Below are 27,279 nucleotides of genomic sequence, written 5' to 3' on the forward strand. Positions count from 1 at the left end.
ATTCGTGTGTAGGTCTGTATGTGGACCATGACATTCGTGTGTAGGTCTGTATGTGGACCATAAAATTCGTGTGTAGGTCTGTATGTGGACCATAACATTCGTGTGTAGGTCTGTATGTGGACCATGACATTCGTGTGTAGGTCTGTATGTGGACCATGACATTCGTGTGTAGGTCTGTATGTGGACCATGACATTCGTGTGTAGGTCTGTATGTGGACCATGACATTCGTGTGTAGGTCTGTATGTGGACCATAACATTCGTGTGTAGGTCTGTATGTGGAACATGACATTCGTGTGTAGAGCAATTACTGCTTAGTGTAAACATGCACATACACTGATGAATAACACAACAGCTATGAGGTGGAATGGGGGGGGGGGTACTTTTTTACTCTCCACTGTCTTCTCTCAAGTAGTTGTTTTAACACCCCCCCCCCCAGCAAATGTCTACTAGAACTATAAGGTTACTGTGTAATAGCCCCGAGCAATAGATTCGCTCAGCAATATTACTTATTAGCCTACTTTTTAATTTAGGTTTTGATTGAACAAAGATCTGTTTGATTGCTGTAATGTATTCTCTTTTACCCCAGTCTGACAGAAGTATTGAGCCAAATGTACCAGTAATATCGAGAAGAAGATCAATAAGTGATCGATTCAATGTCTTTGTATAATTTAACTTTTTACTCGTACCCACTGACGTGTTACGGCTTGTATGCTGTCAAATCGATTCTATATTTAGAAAATTAATCATTCTTCAGATCCGCGAAGCAAAGGGGGTTGTATTTATTTACCAATGTTTAACAAATCGGTTGTTGCTTAAAATCTTAATCTTTCATTAATCTAAAACAAATCTTACAATTACTTTTAGCGTGTTAGAATGGAGAAATAAATATTTCCCATAGAATATTTTAAAGACATGTTTTAAGCGCTAAATAGACAAAATAGGGTGAAGGTCAAGTATTCTATCTTGTTTCCGCGAAGCATTCGTAGTCACCGCCTGCAGTTGCCGGTAGGTCTGTATATAAATATTGCGGACCTTGTTTTAAATCTGGCACTTAAAGCAAGTTCGTCAGAAAAGTAAGTTTTTACAAAAATGTATAACTTAAGATTAATGTTTGTTTTCTGTGGGGAAAAAGGGGTGTTTATGTGTAAACGTGTCAACGTAGCATTTGAAATTTTAGGCCTTTAGTGCCCCTCCCACTTTAGTATTATAGGCCTATCAGCTTCAGCCTAAATGTAATTTACTGTAAATCAGCAAGAATTAACTTATTATATAAAGCATACTAGCTGAATTTCCCGTTCTTCGGTGGTGTGGGATATTTCCTCTATCTTGAAAAATAATTACTATGACAAAAACTGTAACCATCTGCAAAAACTTTTTAATTAATTTTATTTTATTATTATTTAATTGTTACAAGTCAATTTGAGCCTATGTGTGTAAAAAAAACCAAACAAAAAAAACCGGAATATTTGATAGTTAAGCCAAATTCATTAAATAATCACCCCCCCCCCACCCCACAATTAAAGAAATACCCCTTACCCCAGTGTTTCTTCTAGGCATCTCTTCACCCCCCCCCCCCGAAGAAAGTCTACCTCCCCCTGCCCCCAACAAAATTTATATAGAAAACATACTTCTACCAATGTCCACCCCCCCCCCCCCCCACGAAAATATCAGGTGCCCCCCTCCCTCGGAAATAAAAATCTGGAAGAAACACTGCCCGCATACGACCGTTAACAGAATAGCTAAGCGTGAGCAAACATTTCCTTAGTGTCGCGTATAAAATTGTCAGACAAGACTCCGGCTCTATGAGTAAAAAAAAAAACACATCCATTTTTCCTTAGTTGCAGTGTTTCTTCCAGACTTTTTTCTCCGGGGGGGGGGGGGGGCACTTGAAATTTTCGGGGGGGGGGGGGGCGGTAAACTTTCTTCGGGGGGGGGGGGGCGGACACTGTTAAAAGTATATATTTTCTATATAAATTATATAAATTTCATTTCGTTCGGGGGGGGGGGGGGGTAAAAAAATTTCGTGGGGGGGGGGGGGGGGGGCGAAGAGATGCCTGGAAGAAACTCTGATTAGTTGGGGTATATGTCAGCCTAGGCCTACTCGACAAACAGGTGACAGATAAACTTTTTAGCAGGAATAATTTTTTATTTGCTTTTTACTGAGAGATGGTTACTGACGCGTGCCTTTAACTTTTAAGAAGTACTGTCAATGTTTCTTTCAGACATTTGTTCTCCGGGGGTATTTGGTCTTTTCGGTGGTGGGGGGGGGGATGTTGGCCAACAGACCAGGCTGTTTGCTTGTGTTGGCATTAGAGATTTATAAGAGCTTTTTTTTCGTGTCAATTGATCGGCAATTTATCAGAAAACTAGAGTTTCTTTGAGTTATTTCTCCAGTGGAGGGGGGGGGGGGTGGGAAGAAGCGCCCCCTCCCCCCGCCGAAGAGATGCCTTTAGGAAACTCTAGTTACTGGCGTATACTTACTATCGTTTTTATTATTAGTTTTTTTAACTGCAAGTATACTTGCAATAGGTTAAACGCTTCTCATTATGATATCTATATTGTTACTAAATGATTATCTTTATAATGTATCTTCAGACTACACAGCGGCAGTTTGGAAGCCACATTGCTGCGCAGTGATTACAATTTTTAAAAATGTTACCATTTGTAAGTAAATCAAATTCGTTTTCCAGCTTAGGGGTCATCCATAAATGTAAAAGACGCCTAGATTCTAGATCTAGAACTATTACATAAAAGCTTGTTATTAAAACGTTTTTTTATGACATTTTTTTCTTATGTAGGCTATAAGTGGTATTGCCAAAATATTTAAGCATTATTATTTTTTCTTGTCTATATCTATGTGGGGAACAGGGCATTTCCCCCCTGTCAATTACCCCCCGGATATTTCCCCCCCGACATTACCCCCCAGAGTAATTACCCCCCTGTCAATTTCCCCCCTGTCAATTACCCCCCGCCCAGTAGGACATTACCCCCCCCCCCCCGACAGGGTTAGGTTTAGGGTTAAGTTTAGGGCTAAGGCCAGGGCTAGGGCTAGGGCTAGGGCTAGGGCTAGGGCTAGGGCTAGGGTTAGGGTTAGGGTTAGGGTTAGGGTTAGGGTTAGGGTTAGGGTTAGGGTTAGGGTTAGGGTTTGGGTTAGGGTTAGGGTTAGGTTTTAGGGCTAGGGCTAGGGTTAGGTTTTATGGCTAGGTTTAGGTTCAGGTTTAGGTTAAGGTTTAGGTTTAGGTTTAGGTTTAGGTTTAGGTTTAGGGCTAGGGTTAGGGTTACGGGCTAGGGTTAGGGTTAGAGCTAGTTTTAGGGTTAGGGTTGTGTCTAGCTTTGGTTTTGTGTGAAGTTTAAGGCTAAGGTGGATGCTTAGGTTTTGGTCTTTTTCTTAAGGTTTGGATTAAAGTAGTATATAAGTATAAAATTCTAGTTAGAGTTAGGATTTTAACTTGAGAGGGGGGGGGGGGGGTAATTCCCCAGGGGGGTAATTGACAGGGGGGTAATTGCTCCGGGGGGGTAAATACGGGGGGGAAATGTCCGGGGGGGGGGAAATATCCAGGGGGTAATGTCCTGTAGCCATCTATGTGTCATGTGACTTATATTTTAATGCGTATATTGAGTTCAATTTAGAATATTAAAATTGTGGAATCTGATTTTGCTGATAAAAAAAAAATTACCAGTTGTCTCTGATTTTAGATTACCTCCCATGTTTTCAGATTTTCGCGCAAAAAAAAAAAATAATTAAATAAAAATAGCAAAGGATATTTGTAGTAAGGATTTCAGAAGTCTCGAGATTTAATGCAATTTTGGGTATTCTAAAAAAAACAACCAATTCTATTATTTTTGCTAGCTCAAATCTCTGTCCAGCTCGCTGTCATCCAGCAAAAAGTCGACAGACGTGAGTAAAGTGCCAGAAGCTGAAGCTGAAAGCAATGCAGAGATATCCAGCCTCAGGAGACAGTCCACACACGAACTGCTGCAGGAGAGTCTGGCTAACTCAAGGAGAAGTTCCCGTACCAACACAGGGAACTCTGGGAAGCTTTCAATACAGCAGAAGTCTTCTAAACAAAGTAGGTCATAATCAGCTAATTAAAATATCGAAAATTAAAATTGAAACAATCTTTAATAATCAGCTAATGAAAAAAAATTAAAACAATCTGTAAACTTCAACTACAAAACAAATGTCTTTAATTTTATTTTAAAGGAAGCAGAACAAGTTTAAGAAATTCGGTTTCTGGTGTTTCCAAAGAAAAGTCGAGGAAGACCTCAGAAATAATCTCTAAACAGACCAGTTTATTAAGGAGTGCATCAACTAGGGCTAAATCAGTTTCTAACAGCCAGACAGATCTTACAAAGGCCCCATCTAAAGCTTCACTCCATAAAAATAAATCTGTCAATGCCTCTAACAGCCTGATAAATATTGCCAAGTTGCCATCTAAAACTTCACTACAAAAGTCTAAAAGTGGAGATAATGCTGAAACAAGACATTCAAAATTGTCCAATGGAAACACAACTGAAACAAAGTTATGGTTTCCTAAAGCAGCAATTTTAGCTGTCCGCACTGAAAATGGTAAATTAAACCTTTTTTCTTTCATGTTGTTCTAAATGTAAGCACTTTTACAGATTAAAAATTGTAATTGCTTTTACTATTTTTAAAATTAAAAAACAAACATGGTGCATTTCAGCAAATGAGTTTTATCTCTGTCGCACTTGGAGTAATGTTTACAACTATTCAAGGGAGGTAAAAATCAACTGGCTGACACAAGGTAAAAAAGGGATTGCCAATACATACAAGATCACGTACAGAGATACAATAGACCCAGCATGCATTCTTTTAGAGGTAACACACTATTTTTTGTTAAATCAACAGTTGATTTTATTTTTTGTCAAATCTTTTTTTTTTTTAAATAAAATGTTTTAATCAGTTACTTTACAAACTTGTTTATGATAATATGGTTTTGTTTAGGTCAGTCTGAACCAGTTGTCTTCTGTGACTTATCAACTACCACCAGATCAGCTGACTGAGATTCAGAAACTTTTAAAACTTGCACAGGATGTGGAAACTGGAAAAGCATCTCTGGCTGATGTGGATGATGATGGTAATGTTGTTATAGAGAGCAGAGTTACTTAAACATGATATCTCAATGTTCAAAGTTTATTGAGATGCTAAAACTTAAATGTCTCACATATATAAACCAAACATTTAAACTTATTTAACAATATTCCTTAAAGATTTATTGAGATTTTCTTTGTTGTTTAAATGTTTTTTTCGGATTCAAAGATTCTCTACCAAATTGTATTTAATTGGGCTTATTATTTTAAGTTTCAGATTAAACAAAACGTAATTAAACACAGGAAATAATGATAGATTGATAAATAAATATTTGTTACACTGGCATTTTTTAAAATTTGTTGACAGTTGAGGAAGTTCATTTTATTGAAGAGCCAGTTGTCAAAAGGGCAAGACTACAAAAAACTCCATCCCAGAGGGCATCAGACAAAAGTATGAGTTTTACCTGTATCAGTCTTTAATATCTAAATCATGTGCATTCCTATTAAAGTGTATCTGCTTGTGCATTTATAGCCTAAATAAATGTTTTTTATTGAGCGTATGTCTATGGTCCTCTTATGTCAACAGTTAAAAGAAATGCAAGGAAAAAGATTAGTTCAAGCTCAGGAACAAAGAAACTGGCAAAAGTAAAATGTGCTCAAGCTTGTGAGTTTTTATTCTGATTTCTTTTTAAAGTTTAAATTTCACCTTATTGCAGTATTATTTAAACATATCCTAATAACTTTTTAAATAGTGTAGGGCCTACTTGAATTTTAGTAAGTTACTTTTATCAGGAAAGCAATGTAAATATTGTTGTGGATGGAAATTTAATGTTACACCTCATTTACACTTGCCACATGTATACTATAAATGTTGAGCAAATTAATGTTATATGAAAACATTTACCCTAAAGAACAGATATACTAACTAGCTGCGAGGTTTTTTTTCTTGACTTGTAAAGTATACTTGTCACAAGTGCAAACACTGTATTACACTTCTAAAATAATTCTGTCAAATAATTTTTATAATATTCAAATTCAATTCATTAGCAAAGACAGAAAGAAAAAGAAAATCTGCTCCAAAGAAGGTTGCAGACCTTGAGCTACATCCACGACCTGACATTAAAGTGCTGGAGCTTGATCCTCTTTTTGAATCCAGGTGAATAATTCAAAACATAATTAGCAATACTTTTATTTACTCTTTCCTTTAATCATTTCAATTTATATTACAATTGTGAATAACAGAATAAATATTTACACCTGTATATTTGATACATCACATTATAAAAAATATAGTTTTACATCCTGTAGAATGATAATTTATGCCACAGATGTAAAAATAAATAAAAAATTAAATTATTTCACAGAGAACCGATGCCATATATTTCTAAAGTAGCCAACTCTAGATTGGTTTTCAGAGCCATCTACTTAAAAGATAATAAACTTTTGACCAAGCTTCTGAAAGATGGTAACAAAATATATCAGGTAATTCCTTTTTTAAACTAGTTTGTTCTCTTTACTTTGTGTTATTTGTAGCTCAAAACCTCTCCAAGCTTTGTAAATTTAATTATCTAAAGAATGTTTAAAATGAAGTGTTTGACGATATGGAAAAGGAAATTTTTAAACTATGACGAGTTGGCCTAAAAAATATTTTTTGAGAAAAATATTTAAATGCAATTATTCAACTATTAAATATGTGTGGTCCTTATACATAAAAATATATCCCTCCACATCTACAAGTATTCTTGTCTAAAATGAATTTAAAATGAACCCTAATCATGTGAGTACATAACTCTGTGTATCCTCAGCTGTATCCCAAGTCACTGGACAACCCCCACACCCCCTACCACGCAGCAGCTCAGGTGCAGGACATGGCAGTGTTTCAGACGATATTACAGGAGGTCTGCGGCACAAAGTTCAGTGAGAGACGGAGTCACAATAGGGAAGACAAGACTATGATAAATAAACTCAACACAGGAAAGTAAGACATAAAAACTGTTAAATGCAAAATTTGAGTGGGTAGGTAAAAAGAATTAGTTGACTACATTGTGAAGCTAAAATCATAACTGTGTTATATTTTAGAATAAAAATATATAAATATTTTAAATAACTAAAATGTTTTGAAACTAATAAATTTTTTACAGCTATAATCGACGATCATTAGGAATTCATTTCATTCGTAAAATAACAGCCAGTCGAGGGAGCCGGGAAGGAAATAATGCTTTAACAAAAGTATGTAATATGTTTAAAAATCATTTATTGCTCAGTCTAATAACCAAAAGAACTACTTTTTAGAATATTTATGCTGATTAGTTTTTTTTTAGTACAAGTGATGAATGCATTTTCCTTAAATACTGCAGTTCTTTTTTTAATACAAATATACTTTGCATCTAATAATTTTTTCTTTGTATCTCTTTAGACAGAAGATCCCATTGATTATTATGACAATGATTATGCAAAAGGAGTTACCAGTTTTGACCTAGACCCAGCTCTGCTAGCCTTAGTTGAAAAATTTTTCAAGGATGACAAAAGAAACTTTTATGTAACTATTTGAAATATTTTTTTAAGTTTATATTAATTGTATGTAAATAATATTTTATATTCATAAAACTTAGCTAATGATAAAACTATCTTTCATGAATATATCTGATGATTAAATATAAAAGCTTTTCAATTTTATACTTGCTAATATTCTTTAATGATTTGATTTTAAAAATTTTTTAACACAGAGGGATGTTTTTGATCCTCAAGATGTTCATGAGCTGCTCCTGAAAGGAAAACATCAAATTGCAGGAAAAGTAATTGAATCTTACCTCAAGGGTTATTGCAGATTTTTCAATCATCTTTACAGAGATGTAAGCAGCTAATAATTCTTTATACTTTATTACAGTGAGACAGTAAATTTTTATTTTATATCCATGTTTACTTTGAAATAAAAGCATTTCTATTCAATAGTAATTTAGTGTGATTTATATCTATCTTTTTTATTATTCATTTAAATAAATAACCTTACAACTATTTTTTGATAATTCATCCAACTAAATAAATAACCTTACAACTATCTATTTTTTGATAATTCATCCAACTAAAGGAATAATCTTACAACTATTTATTTTTTGATAATTCATTCAAATAAAGGAATAATCTTACAACTATTTATTTTTTGATAATTCATCCAACTAAAGGAATAATCTTACAATTATCTATTTTTTGATAATTCATCCAACTAAAGGAATAATCTTACAACTATTTATTTTTTGATAATTCATCCAACTAAAGGAATAATCTTACAACTATTTATTTTTTGATAATTCATCCAACTAAAGGAATAATCTTACAACTATTTATTTTTTGATAATTCATTCACCTAAAGGAATAATCTTACAACTATTTATTTTTTGATAATTCATTCAACTAAAGGAATAATCTTACAACTATTTATTTTTTGATAATTCATTCAACTAAAGGAATAATCTTACAACTATTTATTTTTTGATAATTCATTTAACTAAAGGAATAATCTTACAACTATTTATTTTTTGATAATTCATCCAACTAAAGGAATAATCTTACAACTATTCAATTCGCAGGTTCTCCTCTTTACAACAGAAGAACTTACTGGATGTTCACCGTCAACCATCAGATTTGTTAGTAAAAAAGTTTACAAGGTAGGCAATTGCTCTCGGGTAATTTAAACCCAGGTTCTAATTTTAAACATCTTTCCTGTTTAAAAACCATAGATATCAGTGCTAAAATTACTAAATAAATATGAATTTTAAAAAGTGAAAATAAATTTTCTAAAGACCAAAATTTATGGATGCTCAACATCTTTACATATTTAATAACACATGTTCTTGAATATTTTTACACTATTTTTCACTATTTTTATGTACAATTATGTAGTATGAGCTGGTGTCTGTATAATTTCCCATTTAAGTATTATGTCCAAATATGAATATCACTAAAATATAATTGTAACTCTTGTACTTAAAAGTCTAATATATCTCTTTCTTTAAAGTTGACTCCCATCCACTGTGCTGCTGCCAACCCAAACAGCAAATATCTAGAAAAACTACTTTCAGTATATGCTGACTTCAATGCTGTTGATGCAAAAGGAAATCGACCAATCCATTTTGCAGCAGCTTGCAGCTCAAGTTCCAACCTAAAACTTTTGCTGGAAAAGTGAGTTATCGTTAAAAAACGATATTTTTCTAAACACTGTATCTCCAATGCTGTCAAAAATTTAAGACACCTGTATGTCTATGATATAAACCATGTTAAAAGTTTTAAAACCAAACACTGAAACTTATTTAACAATATTCCTTAAATGAATTATTAGAATTTTTGTTGCTTAAAAGTTCTAATTGGCTTCAAAGTTTTTATTCCAAACTGTTTTTATTGGGATAATAAAATCTCTAGATTCTAGATTAAAAAATAATTGTTTTTTTATTTTTTTATTTAAATTTTTAAAAAAATAATTCTTTTTTTTGCAGGGGAGGAAATCCCAATGATACAAATGGAAGCAGGCTTATCCCTCTACACTATGCAGTTAAAGCAAACAGGCCACAGAATGTTGAATTACTTCTCCAAGAGGCTCAGAAAAGTATTTGCTTGTTAAACATTACAAGTTATTGTTTCTATATAAATGTTCAACATTACAAGTTATTATTCTAAATAAATTTTGTATCGAATGCCTGTAATATACAAGCCATGTTTTATAAATTACTAAACTTGAAGTTAAACTTAAAATATAATGCAAGTGAAATGTAGCCAAAGTATTATCAAATTTTAGATCAGACGGATCCATTTGCTGCCCAGTTTGGGGTGGGTGGAGTGAACCGTAGAGACAATTACAATAAAACTCCTCTTCATCTGGCAGCAGAATATCAGTTTGTGGTTAGTTGTTCTTCTTATTTTTGGCTCATCATTTTTTATATGGTCTACTTTAATTACATTAAAATAAGACAAAAATAATTGTAAATTCCTTTATTTTGCTTAAAATCATATTTAACTTACTTTTTACACATTGTTTCCATGTAAAGGAAGTGGCTGAAATCTTGTTAAAGTATGGAGCAGATGTCAATGCTAAGTTAAATGTATCAAAAAATCAGACAACTCCTTTAATGATAGCTGCAGCTCAAGGAAATTTGAGAATGGTTCGACTTTTGGTTCAATATGGTGCAGTAGTGGAACAAAGAGGTGAGCAAGCATAACTCTTGTCGGGAGGGGAGACAAATTGTTACTGATTAAAATTGTCAGAACTTGTTACTATATAAGTACTTGATCTTGCACTGATAGACTGGTCAATTATCTAATACATAGCTTATTCATTTTGACTTGGTTTTTAAAATCTGACATTGTAGAACTATAAGTTATAAGTAAACTGAGTTCTGTTTTGGTCCCCCAGATCGAATGGAGCGTACAGCAGTCACCCATGCTTGCATGAACGGGGCCACCAGCGTCCTGTCCTACCTGCTGAACATTGGGGCCAGTGGTGAGCACCCTGACAACTCGGGCAACTCACCCCTACACTACGCGGCTGCATATGGCTGGTTCTTCACCACCAAACTTCTCCTACAGTCAGGGGTCAACCCAAATGTCAGCAACATGTGGAAGGTTGGTTTCACAGTACATTCAGACAATTTTAGTAGTTTTCAAGGTTTGCATTACCTCTGCTGGGTACAATTTTGGTTGGTTTCTATATTTGAATCAACTCAACAATCTACAATTTAAAAAAAAATAAATTACATAAATTCTTTTCCGATTAAAATATTTGTCTTAGATAACTTGATATCAACTGTCAAGTAACATTTGAACTACTGATATGTATCATTAAATATGTAAATAAACTTTCAGTTAAAATGTCATGTATAAGCATTTGTTTATAAATTATTACTTATTAATTTTATTTCATGGAAATTACATTTATATGACATTAAAATAATGTTTCTCAAAAAACTTGCAAACTTGCAAGCATTAATGGAGTAAAAATTTCTTTTATTTAGTTAACACCTGTCAACATTGCCTACCTGAAGGCCCAAGTTGGGATTATGCAGGAGCTGTTATGCCATGACAAAGTAGACATCAATTTTACTGATGATGATGGTAGATTGTTTATATATTTGTTTATATATTTGTTTATATATTTGAGGGTTTTTTAAATTTCAAGCAATAGATGGAGAATGGTTTTCTTCTCTAGTTAATTATTTTCAATAAAGTCTATAAACTAAATTTTTTTTTTAAAGTTAAATTTTTTAAAATAAAATAAAAACATAGGCTAAAGAAACATTAATTTATTAATAATTAAAATACAATTTTTCGTTTAAAAGGATTGAAGAAAATTTTTTAATAAAGAGCAATTTCCTTCTTCAGGTGTGACCTTGATTTTTCATGCTTGCTCAAGTGATCTCACACAGAAAGACCTTTGGGATCAGATACAATATATGATTGAAGAGAAGGGCGCTATCTGCACGCTCAAAGATAATGAAGGGCGTACTCCAGTACGTTTTGTCATAAATACGTATTTATCAAATGTAAAGTAAAAAACTGAGACTCTTTATTTTTCATTTTTTTTGTAAATTGTTTGCTTGCTTGTAAACTAAGGAGATACTACTTTGATTGTTTTCAGTAGTTTAAAAAAAATATTGTTGTAGCAATACAGGGCAGACATATTGACTGATCCCACAGAAAAGTTTTGTAAAATCCAAAGATAATCAACACATCTTTACGATATTACCATTTAAATTAAGTTATACATAACTAACTTGTAATCACACAAGTGACCTTCCAAATATTGACAACTAAAGGTTTGATAAAAATGGTCGTCTCAAGTTGTAATACTATTTATGAGATTGGGGACATTTTTGCTAAAACCACATTTCATCATTTACAAAAACTGCTGTAAACTAATTTTTCAACAAAATTGTTTGTAATGCTGAGATAATTTTATTTATCTAGCTCCACTATTTAGCGGATGCTTATGTTGATTCTGAGGAAAGTGAAGTAAAGGTATGTTTAATTTTAGATTTCAACCTTTGCACTTCTTTATTATCATTAGATTTTTAAAAGTACATTAATATACCTAAATTTGACCTAATTTAGTTAATATTTTAAATAGAAACCTCTATTTCATAAAAACAACCAATTGGCTGGAGGTGTAAGACTCAGGTGTAACATGAGTGACATCACCTCAGGGACAATGTATGATGAAGGGGGTAAAGGGGATGTAAAAATCTTCAAATTGAAATCTTTTATGGATGTCCCCTTAGTAAAAATAATGAAATGTAATGAAATATAAAAATAAAATAATTTTGCAACAATCAATTTCAGTAAAAAAAAAATTTAATTTTAAAAAAAAAGTCAAACATTAACATGATGTTAGGCTAATTAAAAAAAAAGCTATTAAAACACAATATTAAGGAAATAGTAAACAATAAACATTGCAGGTTAAAGTAAATTTTAATTAGTCCTAATCAAATGTCTAAAAATGTGCCACCAGTTGATATTAGCAATTAATCTAATTTTAATTTAATATTTTGAAGTATTATTGTGTTTATTATGTCATTTCTAAACCAGGCACAGGCATATAAGCAAAGTATAGCTATAGCTGAGCTTCTGCTAAAGCATGGCTGTGACCTTCATGCCGTTGATAAACAAGGCAACACAGCTGTCATGATAGCTTTAACATCTGTAATTTTTTCCATTATTATAAAATTAGATCTTAAATTGTTAGTTTAAAAATAAATTTGTTACTTTGGTTCTGATAAAACTGATAAAATTTTAAACTGTTTTTGAGATGTAAAATTCAAATTACTTTTAGCTTAATTTTTAATAAAACTCTAACATGATTTTTTGTAAAAAAAAAAGAAGAAAAGAAACAAATCAACTAATTATTTATTTATCTGTCCACACAGGTGAGGAACCTTCCCCTCTATGACTTTCTCCTGTCTAAAGGGTGTCAGATTCTAGCCCCACCAGCAGGAGACCCCTCTACATCTGTGTTGCATGAAATAGCAAAACATATTTGGTTAGATCCAGCCAATTTGGATAAATTATTGAATTTAATTAAAAAATATGTAAGTTGTCTAGATTGTATAACTCAAATTTAAATGATGTGTGTGGTTTAAGCCATCATATTAATTTGTCATAGGACAGATTTCTTGCTGACATCTATAGGCTCTGATATCTCTACCAACTAATTTTGTTATCTACAACAGAAGTTCACAGATGTAGCCAAGACAATGACCAGATATGTTGACTGCAATGGCTTCACTCCCTTGCATTTAGCCTGTCGAGTAATCTCTGAAGGAAAGGTATTATATTTTACCAAATAATCTTTTTAAAATTTCACATAGTATACATAAAAAAATTAATGCTGTTTATTAGTTTGGGAAAAAAATGTGTCTATCATTGCTATCATATTTTTAAAAAAAAACAGACTTCAAATGACCCAGAAATTGCTGTCAGAAAAAATTTGAAAGCGAAATGGGACAATGTGAGATCTTTCATCAAAAGATTAGTGGATGAGTTTGATGCAGATGTAAATGCAAAGGTAATGCAGATATTTTCAAAATTACAAATAAAACCTTATATAGAAAACAAATTTGAAATAGTGCAACATTAAGAAAAATTTTGCATTATAATTGTCATATCTTTAAGAAAATTAACTTGATATTACAAAGCAAGTTAATTTGTTACTTCTAATATAATAAAATGATTTACTTTTAATTGCTGTAGGTTCAGAAAAAGTTTTTCAATGAAGAAGATGAGCCTGAAGTAAATTCTTCTCTATGGTGGGAATCACAAGATACTGGTAACTAAACTTTTGGATCAGTTTCTTACAGAGAGTAAAACAATTTTTAAATAAAATATTTTATTCACTTGTAAAGACTATTTAACTGTTAAAAAATATTATAATTTATAAATCAGATAATTATTTTATATTTTTTCATTAGCTGGAAAAACATCTGCCCACATAGTGATGCTGAAAAAAGACCCTCTCTTTGACAAAGATTTCAACATTATTGAGCCTGCACAGTCAGGGCAAATTTTTAAAGAGCTAGTCAATCGTGGTGCAGATTTAAACTTGGTAGATGAATATGGAAACACACCACTATCCACTTGCATCCAGAGTTACCAATCCAGTCTTTTTGACTTCATGGTTAGAATCTTTCCTAGTGTATTGAACTTAGATTTACAATGTTTGAAACAGATTATATATGGACGAAATTTAGCTTTCCCAAATATGATTGCTTAGGCATTTCTTAAAATAAGTTATTTATTTTGTTTTAGGCTGATAAAGGCAACTGTGATTTTAATCAGAACATCAGAAGCATAGTTAATGAACCTGATGGGGAGATGGTTAATCCCCTTATGTTTGCCAGTTTGAGGTATGTACACAAATTTTAAGAACTTTGGGGAAGAACATCTATTAGTATTATTTACTAATGGACACCAGCGAGAAAAGTCTCAAAGGTATTTGAGAGGTGTATAAATTCATTTAAAAATCATGCACAGCGTAGTTACAATTAATATGGTTATAAAATCCTGTCTATCTGGTTTTTTTCGGACTTTACTAAAGATTGGATGTATTTGATGTTTATAATATTTTCGGTAACTAAATAAAAATTTAAAAAAAAGCAAAAACAATTTGGTTTTCACGTGTAATGGCGACATAAACAATGGCATCCTGCTATTGGATAGGCCGCCATTGATTTTATTGTACACATTGTAAGCTAAAAATAGAAAACTAGGTCATGGGGTTTTAAATTTGCATTGTAATTTAAAAACTTGATCTGCAAAGTTTTGTAAACAAATAGTTATCGATCACTAAGTTACTGTACAGCCAATCAATATTTGTCTTACGAAAGTGAAACATCCGGTTATAACTTAGGCTTGATGAAAATAAATAGAAATGTAGCCTTAAACTCAACAAATTATTTTCAAGTTCTCTGGATTTGCAACTTTTATAACATTTATTCTAAAAATATAAAATTTCTAAATTAATTTTAGGCTTAAGTTTTTATTTTTTATTTTTTTTTACGGTCTAAATCTAAAAAGCACGTTTTTATTCCATGTCAACAACATTGGGGACGGAATCTCGTCAACTCGCTCGCCTCCATTGGAGCCTTTTAAAATAAAGATCTACTGCTGTAGCATATTTATTAATGAAGTTCATGGCTGCAGACCTCTATTTAAAATTTAATTTCAGGGACAAGTCATATTTTAATATCCAATATAATGTTTCATGTTTAATGGATACAAACATTATAATAGATGTTTCTGTTTGTAGTTGCAACTAACCAACTTGTTATGTTATTTATTTCTATAATTATAGGTTTGAAAATCCTGTATCTTACAATGAACAGCAAAAAAAGAATGAAACAGAAATGATCTGCAAATTGATTGAGTTAGGTTGTGATACCAAGTGTGTCTCTAAGAAAAACAAACAGACTTTCCTGCATATTCTTACCAAACAAGCTCACGCAGGGGCTAGGGAAAGTAAGAAATATTTTTATATTTTAGGTTTGAAGTTTACTTTTGGCTATTACATTCTTAACTTACTTTCAGAATATTATTGAATGATTTTTTAAATATTTGAAGCCAGTAGATTGCTTACCATAAATAATATGGCTAAAAACAAGAACCAGTGCCATTAATATAAAAATAACCCTCTTAATTAGTTTGTATAACATATAATTTAAATTTGTTGTTTAGATCTACTAAAAATAGTCAGAAAACTTCAAGAAAAAAAAGATTTCAATTTCAACACATTGGATGAGAAGAAAAGATCAGTCCTGCATTACGCTGTCATGTAAGTGTATGCTATCATAACTGTATACTGTTGTGTAAGTGTATGTAGTCATGGAAGTGTATGCTATCATATACGTTAACTATATATGCTGTCATGAAAGTGTATGCTGTTAGTTATTTACATGTATCCTTTCATTTAAGCGTAAGCTTATAAAAAACTTAGTCACACAACTAAATCTTTTAAATCATTGTAATATTCATGTTGTGATAAATGACAATCTATGAAATCATTGTACTGTTCATGTTATAATAAATGACAATCCATTTTGTGTCATTCAGGGGAAACAATGGTGCTCTAAACCAGAGTCATGAACTTGAGGTCAAGTTCATCCAGCTGGGTGTAAATGTCGGATCAGCTGATATTTATGGAAGGACAGCACTGCATTATGTTTTTAAAAAAGGAAAACGGTAATTGCAGTGTAACAAGCAACATTTTTTTCTAGTAATGTTTACTTTCTTCTTTAAATATAATAATCGTAAAATGAAATTAAAAAATGAAGCATTAATTTTTTTAACAAATTAAAATAAATATTTTTATTTAAACAGCTACTCAGCAAATATTTGGAGAACAAATGAAACTAAGGATCCTGTTGAATTAGTCAAATTAATTGGTCGAAACATGAGCCAAGAGGAGATCAATCAGCAAGACAGACGTGGATTTACTGCCCTTCATTATGCTGCCCAAAATGGAGCAACAATGTGTTGCATGTATCTTACACTGGTAAACCCACTTGTCAAGTTGAATCTGTTCTCTTTAAAAATATCTGTTCTTAGTGAAGAAAATTCAAACCAATCTCAACATTTGGTTTTTGGTCATCGTTTTTAAATTAATTTATTTTGATAATTCTGTACAGCTGATCTCTCTGTTAAATGACAATTTTAAAAAATTAAAGTCTCTGTGATGTCACTATGTCGGGTGTCACCTGGTGTGGATGGCGGCACACTTGTGTGATGCTACTGTCAGAATATTTTTTTATAAAAGCATTAAAACTAAAGATGTACAATTGCATAAATGCAGAGATACATTGAAGTAACATGTTGCAATTAAAACTTGACAGGTTTTCTTATCTGTAAACCTAGAAGATAAAGATGGTAACTCTGCACTATCTTTAGCAGTACAAAATAAACATGATGGGTTAGTCATCTAGTTTTGCTTTCATTTCTAATATAGGTAATATAGGTATAGCCTACATCGTTATTTACAATTAACTGGAAGAAAGTTAAAAGAAAATGCCAATGATTTTGTAAATTAAAAATATTTTTTTCAAATTCTCATGATGTATTTTAATTAGAGAAAGACTTGGCATTTAATCAACATTGACATTGTTTATCTAAAATTTATATTACCTTCAATCATGAAATAATAGATAAAATATTTTCTTATTAGCTGTTTAAAATCACTTCTAACTTCTTAGCTCATATTTTTTATTTCCAAAGTTGTGCTACAACATTGATACAGTCTGGTGCCAATCTGAAGTCTAAAGTTGCAGTTATATCTTCACAAGAACTAGAAAAAAGAAAAATTCAAAAGAAAAAGCTCAAGGAGAATCAAGCAGATGAAGAGGAAGGTAACTACAATTGTGACCCCCCCCCCCCCCCCCATGTAGGGTTTGATCTGGAAAAAGCATTTTCTTCTAAATATGTTTTTCATTTTTTGCCTTTTGTCATCCCCTAAATGGTGTCATCCAGTGCCCCTCCTCCTGTGTAAGAATCATAATTTTTTAATGAAATTAAATAATTTGCTATATTTACTTTAAAAGTTCATTTGTGTATGCTTGTTTTAAAAGAATGCATTAAGTGATAAAGAATACATTTTTTACTTACTGATCCAATATCTGTTGTTAAACACCACTTGAAAAAAAAAATGTTACTAGAAATTGTGTATTACTACAATTTGTTGCCTTGGTAACACCTATCTATAATTATTATTTACTTTCTTGCTCTGTTAGATGTTAAAGTGTTCTAAAAATAGGTGTCCTGATTTGTATTTTAGCTGAAAAGGAGATATGGAAGTGGAAGCCTGCTCTAAATGTGTTGAAAGAAGAAAGTATAAAAACTTTGTCACTTTATCAGGTAAAATTATTACTTTCTTTTTCTCTAATGCATGTAATTGCTTATTTGAAGACAGAAACTTTATTCTTAAATTTGAAAAAGTTATCAGTTAATGTGGATTCAAACCTCCAAATTTTATTTGAATTTTATTTTTATGTTACACTGTTCTTTTAGGCTGCCATTGAGAACAGCCTGAATGGTGTGGCCATGTTTGTTACTGAAGCTGATCAAAGCAGATCTGGGCTGAGTGAACTGGATGCCATTGTTGTAAGTCCTAGGTTATGGTTAGATGCCACTGTTGTAAGTACTATTTTAGGGTTAGATTCTACTGTTGTAAGTTCTAGGTTAGGGTTAGATGCCATTGTTGTAAGTACTATTTTAGGGTTAGATTCTACTGTTGTAAGTTCTAGGTTAGGGTTAGATGGCTTTTTGTAATACTGGCCTAGGGTTAGACACCTTTGTTACCCTTATTTTGGCTAGATTATGTTGTTTAAAAACTAGCTTATGTGAACAAGATAACATACACCTATTTCTTGTTCCAGATTTGCATAAAATCCTGCAAGTTCAATATTGCTTTGCGACTGCTGTGCACTACAACCAACCTGAGTATTCTGACAGAGCTTAGAGAACACGAGCGCAACTTGCTGCATGTTTTAGCTCTCAGCTGTGAAAATGTTGCAGTGAATGATGCTCCTGTCATAATAAAGGTTCTAACTATCTCATAGTTAATCAACTAACATAATATTTAAAGGCAATAGTTATAGGGGAAAAAATATAAGCCCACTTCTATATTTAAATAAAGTATTTTTAAAAACCTGATGCTTAAAATATAGTTGTTTTTGTTTAAACTTATGGAATATCTTTTTTTTTAAACTAGTAGACAATTTGGCTTAAACTATATAACATTTTACTTATCTAATAAAGTAAAATATCAAAGTATTAACTATTTACTTTGATACATAAACAGGCTGCTGTGATAAGTATGGCTAGTGCTTTATTTTATGACCATTGTTTCTACTGTTCCAGATTGCTGAGTTCCTAGTACTTGCAGGTGTTTCAGTGAAAAAGCCTGACATGTTTAACTGCTCTCCCATTCTTTATGCTGTCTTGAACAGAATGTTTGCATTAGCTGATTTCTTAGCAGGTATAGGTTACATAATACTTAATCATTTAATATTAATTATTTATATTAATTATGTATATGTTACATAATACTTAATAATTTAATATTAATTATTTATATTAATTAATTATGTATATGTTACATAATACTTAATCATTTAATATTAATTAATTATTTATATTAATTAATTATGTATATGATTGGAGTGTAAAAAAATATTTGGTTTTTGCCCCAATGCTTATAGACTAAAATATTTTTGCTTCATTTAGAAAAGGACAAGGGGTATAATGTAAACTACACAGATGGTTTTAAGAGGTCATATTTAGCAGCTGCTCTATGGAAGTGCCAGTCAAAGGGGATATGTGGACCTACATGGTAAGTCTTGGTACATTTAATTGAAGAAAATAACTTATTAATACTACAATGAAAGAAATTATTGTGTCTATAAATTATATGTAGTAATTAAAATATTACCTAAAATGTTACAAATTACAATACAAAATATTAACATTGTAAATAACTGTGACTTTTTCAGTTTCTTTTTAAAATATGCCTGATTGACAAACTTTCTGTTACTAACTTATTGTTCAGGAACTTTCTGGAAAAGATGATTAAAAATGGAATAAACATTAACCAGCATATTGACCTCCCCTTAAACCCAGAGTTTGCTTCCCTTGTTAGTGGAAACAATAAACTTGATCCTGACTACTGGCAAAGGTTTGTACTAGATTTTTTTTTATGCCAATGTTCTTTATCTTGTCATTTGTTTGATATTCTATAAAAAGTTTGATTTGATTAAGTTATAACTTGAAATATGTTATGTCTTAAATATAAATCTTTCAATGTAAACATTTACTGTGGTGGTAACAGTTTTATGGCTTAATTCTTTCCAATAGCTATCCAGACAACAAGACCACTGCACTTATTGCAGCCATATCTTGCAACTGCTTCACAGTGTCACAAAGTTTGTTGAAACTAGGAGCCGACCCCAACAAAACAGATGGAGACGATATTTCTCCACTCATGCATGCAGTTATTCAGGTAGGTGTCTACCGACCAATCAAATGTTTAAATGAAATTTTCTATTGTTTCATCAAAAACATTGAAAACACTTGAAAATATTAACTGACCTATTTTCCCAACGTTCATGCACAGGGTAAAGTGAATCATGTCAAGCAGATTTTGAACTATGAGTTTGACCCAAATAAACCAGAGGAGACAAAGACAGCTGCCACAAAGAAGGTCAAAAACTGGAACAAAAAAGCTGCCTTCAAGCTAAAGGTGACCGAGGAGAGTAGTGAGAGCAGTGAGGAAGAGGATGAGGAAAGTATGGATGAAGATGAGCAAAACAGCGATGATGACCAGAAGAATCCAGGTGAGTGGTTTTCTAACCCAGGTGGTTTGATGTTAAAGACTTGAAATAATTTGTGATACTGTAATTATATTTCTACTCGATAATGAATAGTAATTATAACATTGGTTATAAAAGAAAATATAGATGAAGATGTGGATAACAGCAATGTAAGTTAAAATTATTTCATAGACCATACTTGTTGGTCCCATATGGATGGATTCAAAATAAGACAAACAAGCCGACCCGCGGCATATCATACGCCGCTATTTAGTTGTTTTATTTTCTACTTTTCAGTAATTCATAATTTGTGAATTTGACAGAACCAATGCTGCCACTGAAAATATTTGCTTTAAAACACTATCAGTAGGTCGTTAAGGACGATACTACCCCTACCCTACACCCCCCCCCCCTCGTGAAAGCAGCCTCTTCTTAGTTACCTCCCCATAGTTTAAAATCGTTTCAAACTAAATTATCTGCCCCTAATAGCCGTCACTAAACCCAGCTCTGCTTGTAAACAGCGTGAACCACAGCTCACCAGACCATGTAGGGGTGGGGAGGTAGGGAGCGCGGTTACAGCTTGTTTTCTAGCATCTCCCAGAAGAGAATTATATATATAGATGCTTATACGTGGTAATTTTATATGCAAAATTATCTTCCTACAGTGACTTCATTGGCAACAGACCTTATTAATTATTGCTTGCTGCTTCCTTAAAAAATAATTTTTGTTTATAATTCTTTGCTCATTTCCTTTTTTAAATATTTGTACCACAATAATGACTGATTTATTAATAAAATACTGTTTCCAATTTAGAATTTAGGCCAGTTAAGAAGACAAGCAATGTAAACCTGGCATACAAAGATAACAAAGGATGGACAGCACTTCACTACACCTGCAGGACACATGCCACTGGCACTTTTGATAATGCTGAAATTGCTTTTGTGCTGGTGAAGGCCGGTGCTAAACTGACAGTAGATTTCTCAGGGCTAAACCCCTATCAATTGGCACTGAAGACAGGGGCAGATAATGTGGCTAATGTATTGAGAATGCATTTCAATTTAACACAACAAAACAAGGTAAACAAATTTACTGAAGTTTGGTTTATTAAATAATTTCTCATTTGTGAAGGAGTTTTATTCTTTTTTAATAAAATTTATAAAAGTTGAAATTATTTCCATCTTTAAAAATTATATTTATGTTGTTAGATAAATGATTTTAAAAATTAAATATTTTATTAATAGGCCTAATAATAATGTATTTATTTATATTTCTTTCTTTTAAAAAAATAATAGCAGATTAATTGTGCTTGGGTGAAACACAATAACACAGCAATCATATTGTTTTATAGTAAAATTCTTTGTGTTTTTTCACATTAAAAATGTATCAGAATTTTAAAATTTTATTTACAGAAGGCAAGGACTGAAAGAGACTCTCATATAAAGGATAATTTACCTCATTCACTAAAAAATGTACCAGATTTTAAAGATGCTGCAGACAAAGTTTTACAAGTGCATGATTTAAATATGGATGTGGACGACACTGAACTCCACCTAGTGGATTCTAACTGTAACATCAAAAATGGGTTTGTCAAGAAAACATTTTCTAACTTTCACCTTTTACAACTATAAATATGATGGAATGAATATTATTATAAAATTATAATTTATAAACACCTAATCTATAGTTTCAGTATTTATAAATTGAAATAATTTTTTAAAAAAATACTTAGTTTCAAAGTTTTATTTATTTTAGCTATTTTTTTAAAAAATGTGTTTGATCGTATTCAAAACTTATAAAAAAAAATTCCAATTCCCTCTGTTTTCAGGGAGCTTGTTAAAGATGAACAGCTTGGGTTATTCTATGATGTTCTTCTGACAAAAGTTGATGTCAAACAAGGAGAATGGGGTCTATACAACTTTTATCAAATTCAGGTGATTTTTTTTTCTGTGTGCTTCAATGTAGTTTTGAATAGCCAGTATATTGTGCATCGCTTTTACTATTAGCTAGATCTAATTAATCATCCAATTATCTACATCTGAAATAAATGTAAAAAAATTTGTATAATGTTACTAAGATGGCTGTTATAAAATATGTTTTCCTGTTTAACCCATTTAAAAAATATTTCTTCTCTTGTTATTTTTAAAACTCAATTTAGAAAATCTAAAATTTTAAAAACTCTTTCTTATTTCAGCTTGTATTTCAACCCAGCAAATCGTTGTATATTTTGTTTACAAGATGGGGTCGCATAGAGGACAAAGGTCAGTTCCAGCATACACCATTCCCTGATAGGGAACAGGCGGTGAAGGAATTCATGAAAATATTTAGAGAGAAGAGTGGGAATAAATGGATTGACATCAAGAAGTGAGTACATTTTAGTAGTATAGTGACAATATTGAGAACATTTTAGTAGTATAGTGACAATATTGAGAAGATTTTAGTAGTATAGTGACAATATTGAGAACATTTTAGTAGTATAGTGACGATATTAAGAACATTTTATAGTAAAGTGACAATATTAAGAACATTTTAGTAGTAAAGTGACAATATTAAGTACATTTTAGTAGTATGGTGACGATATTATGAACATTTTAGTAGTTTGGAGACAATTTTAAGAACATTTAATAAGTTTGATGACAGTATGAATACATTTTAGTAGGTTGGTGATAATGAAAGTATATTTTAGTAGTATGGTGAAAGAATAAGTACTTTTACAACAGCTGTTTGTTATGTATAAGTTTGCCTGATGTTTTGTCAACATTGTATGAAATTGTGTTCAGCTTTGAAAGAAAACCAAACAAGTACAGGCTTGTTGAAGACAACGCCAGGAAAACTCAACCCCCACAGAAGGACCTTGACATTGACCTCACTAGCAGTACTCCATCAGTTCTGCCCAAATATGTATATCAACTCATCAAAACTATGGTAAGCCTTGCTTTATCAGCTCATCAAAACTATAGTAAGTCTTGCTATCAAGTTTAAAAACTTTTGTGAAGTTTAGAGATTATTCCATGATATGACACAAGTTTAGAGATTTTCCATTAAATGACTTTATTTTATTGTTTATTTAGATGAACCCCAAGGAGATGCAGCTGTCTGTCAACAAGACCAAATGTCTGAACATTCAATCACAGACATTTGGCAACTTGAACAAAGAGACCTTACTGCGAGGGAAAGAGCTTCTAGAACAAATAGAGTAAGTTAAAAACTTTGACTGATTTCAATAATAGATATAAAATTGGTGGGGTGAAAGATCTAAGTTTTTAAAATCGCTTCGAAAACCTCATGTTGATTTTGTTTTATTTGTGCTCATAACAAAAAGAAACAACATAATCCAGTTATTTTAAAACAAATTATAGTTCTAATTCTATGCAGAAAACTTTATTTATTATTTCAGAAAATTTGTTGACAAGGTAGAAGAATTTAGGTCAGCACCACACTCAGAGGTTGAAAAGAAGGAACTGAGGGAAGCTTACCAAGCAAATTTAGAAAAAGTAATATCATAAATATATTTATTTTAATTATATATATTATAAGCCTATTATAGAGGAAGATGTGAGAGAGAGTAACCATTTTTAACCAATATCTGTCCTCAGATAGCAGAACTAAGCAATGAATACTTTCATCTGCTACCCTGTAAAAACTTTTCTTATGAGAAGATCCGACCTTTGGACAAACGTCAAAAACTGATGGGCCAGATGTACAGCATCAGCAACCTCCTTGATTATGAGGTGGCCTGTAAGATGCTCTTGGCAGCCATGCACTTTAAAACAGGTCAAATATTGTTTGTGAATTGTCAACACAGATCAAACTATTTCTTCTTAATGTGTTTTCTATCTTTTTAAAATTATTTTTGACCATCCCCATAAAATTTTCTTGGTTTAAAGTTACACTTTTGTTGGCTGGTATCCCATTCACTCCCCCTCCCTCCTGTTTTACCAATATAGCATAATTTCAATGTCACAGTTCTGTGGGGCCTGATGGCATGTCAGATTCAATTAGTGATCAGACATGAACACATATGCCCTTCCCTCTCCGGTCACTCTAGGTTACATGCCAGGCATATGAAATGGAGGGGAGCTCTGCTTGTGCAGTTGAAAGCTAGTCTAAGGATGAGGTAGACGTGTTTAATACAGCATACTGCTTAAGTGTGTAGTTGGTTTGCTGAGGTTTTGTAAACCTTCTTGTCCAAGAAGGATGCACAGATAATGAGAACAAACAGTGAATAACAACTGTAATCACCCTCAGTTCTCCCATAACACATGTCTAGTTAGTTCCAGCATTAAGCTATTGTTAAGCCTCATAAAGACAGTGTCTGAATATCAATTTTGTTCACAGAGTACAACCCTGTGGACTACGTGTATGCCAGCTTGGGTTGCCAGGTGGAGATGATGAGCCAGGATGATGCCATGTCTCAAATGATTCTTAAATATATTTACCTAACTGGTCCAGGTATTTTATTTTTCTAATTTTGTTTCCTTGGATTTTTCCTCTAATTTTTGCATGTTTTTATTCTGTTTTTGTCTACTAGAGTAAAATACAAATTAAAATTGCTCTCAAATGTATCCATTAACTAATCAGGCCAAAATAAACTCAACTGTTTTGTTGTTCTTAAACTTAAATAATGTCTGTTTAGATGATACACATTTGAATCATATTGGGTAGGAAATTACTTAATTTAAATATTCCCTTTATTTACGCAGAAAAGTTATCAATTTTCTTGGTTTCAATTTAAGTTGTTTTTTTACAGACTTATGAATAAATACCAATGTGTTATTTTACTCCAGGTTATAAAGTAAACAGCATTTACAAAGTACACAGACAAGGTGAGGAGCAAAGGTTAAAGGCTACTGGTCTGGGCAACAGGCGTCTACTGTGGCATGGGAGCAACACTTGCAACCTGCTGAGTATTTTAAACAGAGGCTTGCTGGTGGCTCCACCTGAGGCCAGAATGTCTGGCTGGGCCTACGGAAAAGTAAACAAACTTTACACATTTAAAACTTTATTTTAACTGCGCTTTTAAAAGTTTAAGTTTTAGTTTCCTCATTCTCACACAATATACACACTTAAAAAAAATTGTACATGTATTGTTTAATATGTGAGGATAGTAACGGAAAATTTATTTTTCCAGGGCATCTACTTGTCAGATTCATTCAATAAAAGTGCCAGCTATGTGTGGTCAGATTCAGGAAACATGTATATGTTACTGTGTGAGGTATGTGTAGATGACATAATCACTTGCTAAACGTAGCTTAAAATTTGCCTTAAAATAACTCAGTAGGCTTATTAGGCAATGGTAGAAAATGATCCACAAAGTGCAGAGTGTCTAAAAACTTTTCTTACAAATAGACCTCACGTTTGACATGTGTTAGAATTTAGCCAATCCACTTTTAAACAGTACCCAATATTTTGTATCTATTGATACCAACCAGCAAAATTTATTTGCCATTTGATCATTGAAATAATTTTTTTTTCTCCATTGACTGAAGAGCAATTTAAATTAACTGAATCATAGCAGTCAGTTTAAATTTGCCAAGATCAAAATTCAGTTGCAGATAGAAATTTGTGATTAACTTTCTATTTTAAAAATATTTTCACCATTATTTTTAGTCAACTTACATCACTTTAATGTAACAGGTAGCTTTAGGGGAAATAAAAGACTACTATAAAGAACAAAGGGCAGGTAATGCACAGAAAAACAGTGACAAGTCCTACAACTCTGTTGTTGTCCAAAGTCATCCATATTGCTTCAGTCCATCGGATTGGTTCATCTTACCCTCAGGTAACTTCACCCTAGTCTAACTGTGCTCGTAGAATTAAATTTTGATATTAATTTTTTTAAAAGAGTTACACATTTACTGAAACTTTCTTTGATGACAGGTGTGAGCATTGCCCAAAACTCATCGCAGGCGAGTCACATAACAAACAGCATCATGACGGAGTACATTGTTTCTGATCCAGCACAAGTCTGTTTACGTTATCTTGTGCAGTTTAAAAAATAGTTTCAACAACTGCATTCTGGGACAGCAGCAACTAAACAATGTTAATACCATTTTGAATGAAATAATTTAATATTGATCTCCAAGTTTTAGTCATGTTATTTGCTCATTTTATTTGAATCATAACTATTATATGAATTTTAAAGCTCTTTTAGTTTTTCTGTAGTTGATTGTATAAAGTAATAAAGCTTCTAGCCACAGATATTCCTCTGTATATCTCTGCACGACTTTTGTAGGCCAATAGGTTGGTGTGGTATATAGAGTGATGCTCAACAACTTGCTACAGCTGAAATTATTTGTTTGATACCAGCTTGGTTTAGTTATTACATTTTCAGTCTGTGATTGTACTGTGTGATGTAAAATGCGATCCATTTTGTAAAATATGTGGTCTGCTACAAATTGAGTGATGTAAAATTGTATACATTTTGTAAAATGTGTGGTGTGATGTAAAATGTAAACAAATTGTTTGATGTGATACAAATTGTATTTTGTAAAAATTTGATAATAAATGTAATTACAGCAGTAAGCTGAAATGATTGATGGTTATTCATGTTGTATTTTATTTTACTTTTTAATTTTTCCCCTTGAAATAAAGCCATTTAAAAGTTGCTGCACTAATCACAGAAGAGCTGTCTGGTTCTCATTTTCTAGAAAGTGATGGGAAAAGTGTGAAACAATGTCTCTTAAAATGTAGCCAACTTCACTGACCTCAGAAAATACTTTGGATCATTTCTTTTTTTCTAAAATTTCCTTACTCAATGGGAACTATCTATTCACAATGACAAAAAATTATAAAATATGACTCTTGAGCTTAATGACATGGAGAATCGTTTACTAATTATATGCAGCTAGATGCCCACAACATCACAAAGAGCAATACATAAAACTCTAGAT

General features: G+C 32.1%; 1 protein-coding gene across 1 annotated transcript; it reads left to right on the forward strand.

The window, feature by feature from the left end:
• The first annotated feature begins 989 nt into the window (after positions 1-989).
• LOC131955492 (poly [ADP-ribose] polymerase tankyrase) lies at positions 990-26,910 on the forward strand. The gene is made up of 57 exons (XM_059319622.1): positions 990-1,074; positions 2,597-2,665; positions 3,852-4,071; positions 4,206-4,571; positions 4,687-4,841; positions 4,968-5,100; positions 5,421-5,504; positions 5,640-5,717; positions 6,101-6,209; positions 6,418-6,535; positions 6,859-7,031; positions 7,195-7,282; positions 7,470-7,592; positions 7,780-7,905; positions 8,641-8,718; positions 9,069-9,232; positions 9,544-9,653; positions 9,843-9,946; positions 10,093-10,249; positions 10,458-10,666; positions 11,056-11,155; positions 11,423-11,550; positions 12,008-12,058; positions 12,626-12,739; positions 12,964-13,125; positions 13,267-13,362; positions 13,488-13,601; positions 13,787-13,862; positions 14,005-14,210; positions 14,342-14,439; positions 15,387-15,550; positions 15,767-15,863; positions 16,142-16,270; positions 16,409-16,583; positions 16,921-16,997; positions 17,300-17,430; positions 17,856-17,935; positions 18,089-18,181; positions 18,457-18,621; positions 18,941-19,058; positions 19,307-19,412; positions 19,629-19,754; positions 19,934-20,078; positions 20,193-20,412; positions 21,203-21,465; positions 21,799-21,971; positions 22,215-22,320; positions 22,581-22,750; positions 23,167-23,311; positions 23,458-23,582; positions 23,784-23,880; positions 23,983-24,160; positions 24,725-24,838; positions 25,174-25,361; positions 25,518-25,601; positions 26,024-26,168; positions 26,267-26,910. Exons 2-57 carry the CDS (start codon positions 2,654-2,656, stop codon positions 26,386-26,388), a joined length of 7,488 nt encoding a protein of 2,495 aa, XP_059175605.1. The 5' UTR covers positions 990-1,074; positions 2,597-2,653; the 3' UTR covers positions 26,389-26,910.
• Positions 26,911-27,279: the final 369 nt, after the last annotated feature.

The sequence above is a fragment of the Physella acuta genome, unplaced genomic scaffold, assembly GCF_028476545.2.
Source record: "Physella acuta isolate Inbredline_101_S28 unplaced genomic scaffold, ASM2847654v3 ptg001070l, whole genome shotgun sequence".
NCBI classification, from domain to species: domain Eukaryota; kingdom Metazoa; phylum Mollusca; class Gastropoda; family Physidae; genus Physella; species Physella acuta.

What these genes read in the sequence shown, in the direction of transcription:
- LOC131955492 (XM_059319622.1), top strand. An exon ending in CTAAAACTTTTGCTGGAAAA is followed by an intron (nt 9,233 to 9,543) that starts GTGAGTTATCGT and finishes TTTTTTTTGCAG; the next exon opens with GGGAGGAAATCCCAATGATA. An exon ending in GTTGCATGTATCTTACACTG is followed by an intron (nt 16,584 to 16,920) that starts GTAAACCCACTT and finishes AAAACTTGACAG; the next exon opens with GTTTTCTTATCTGTAAACCT.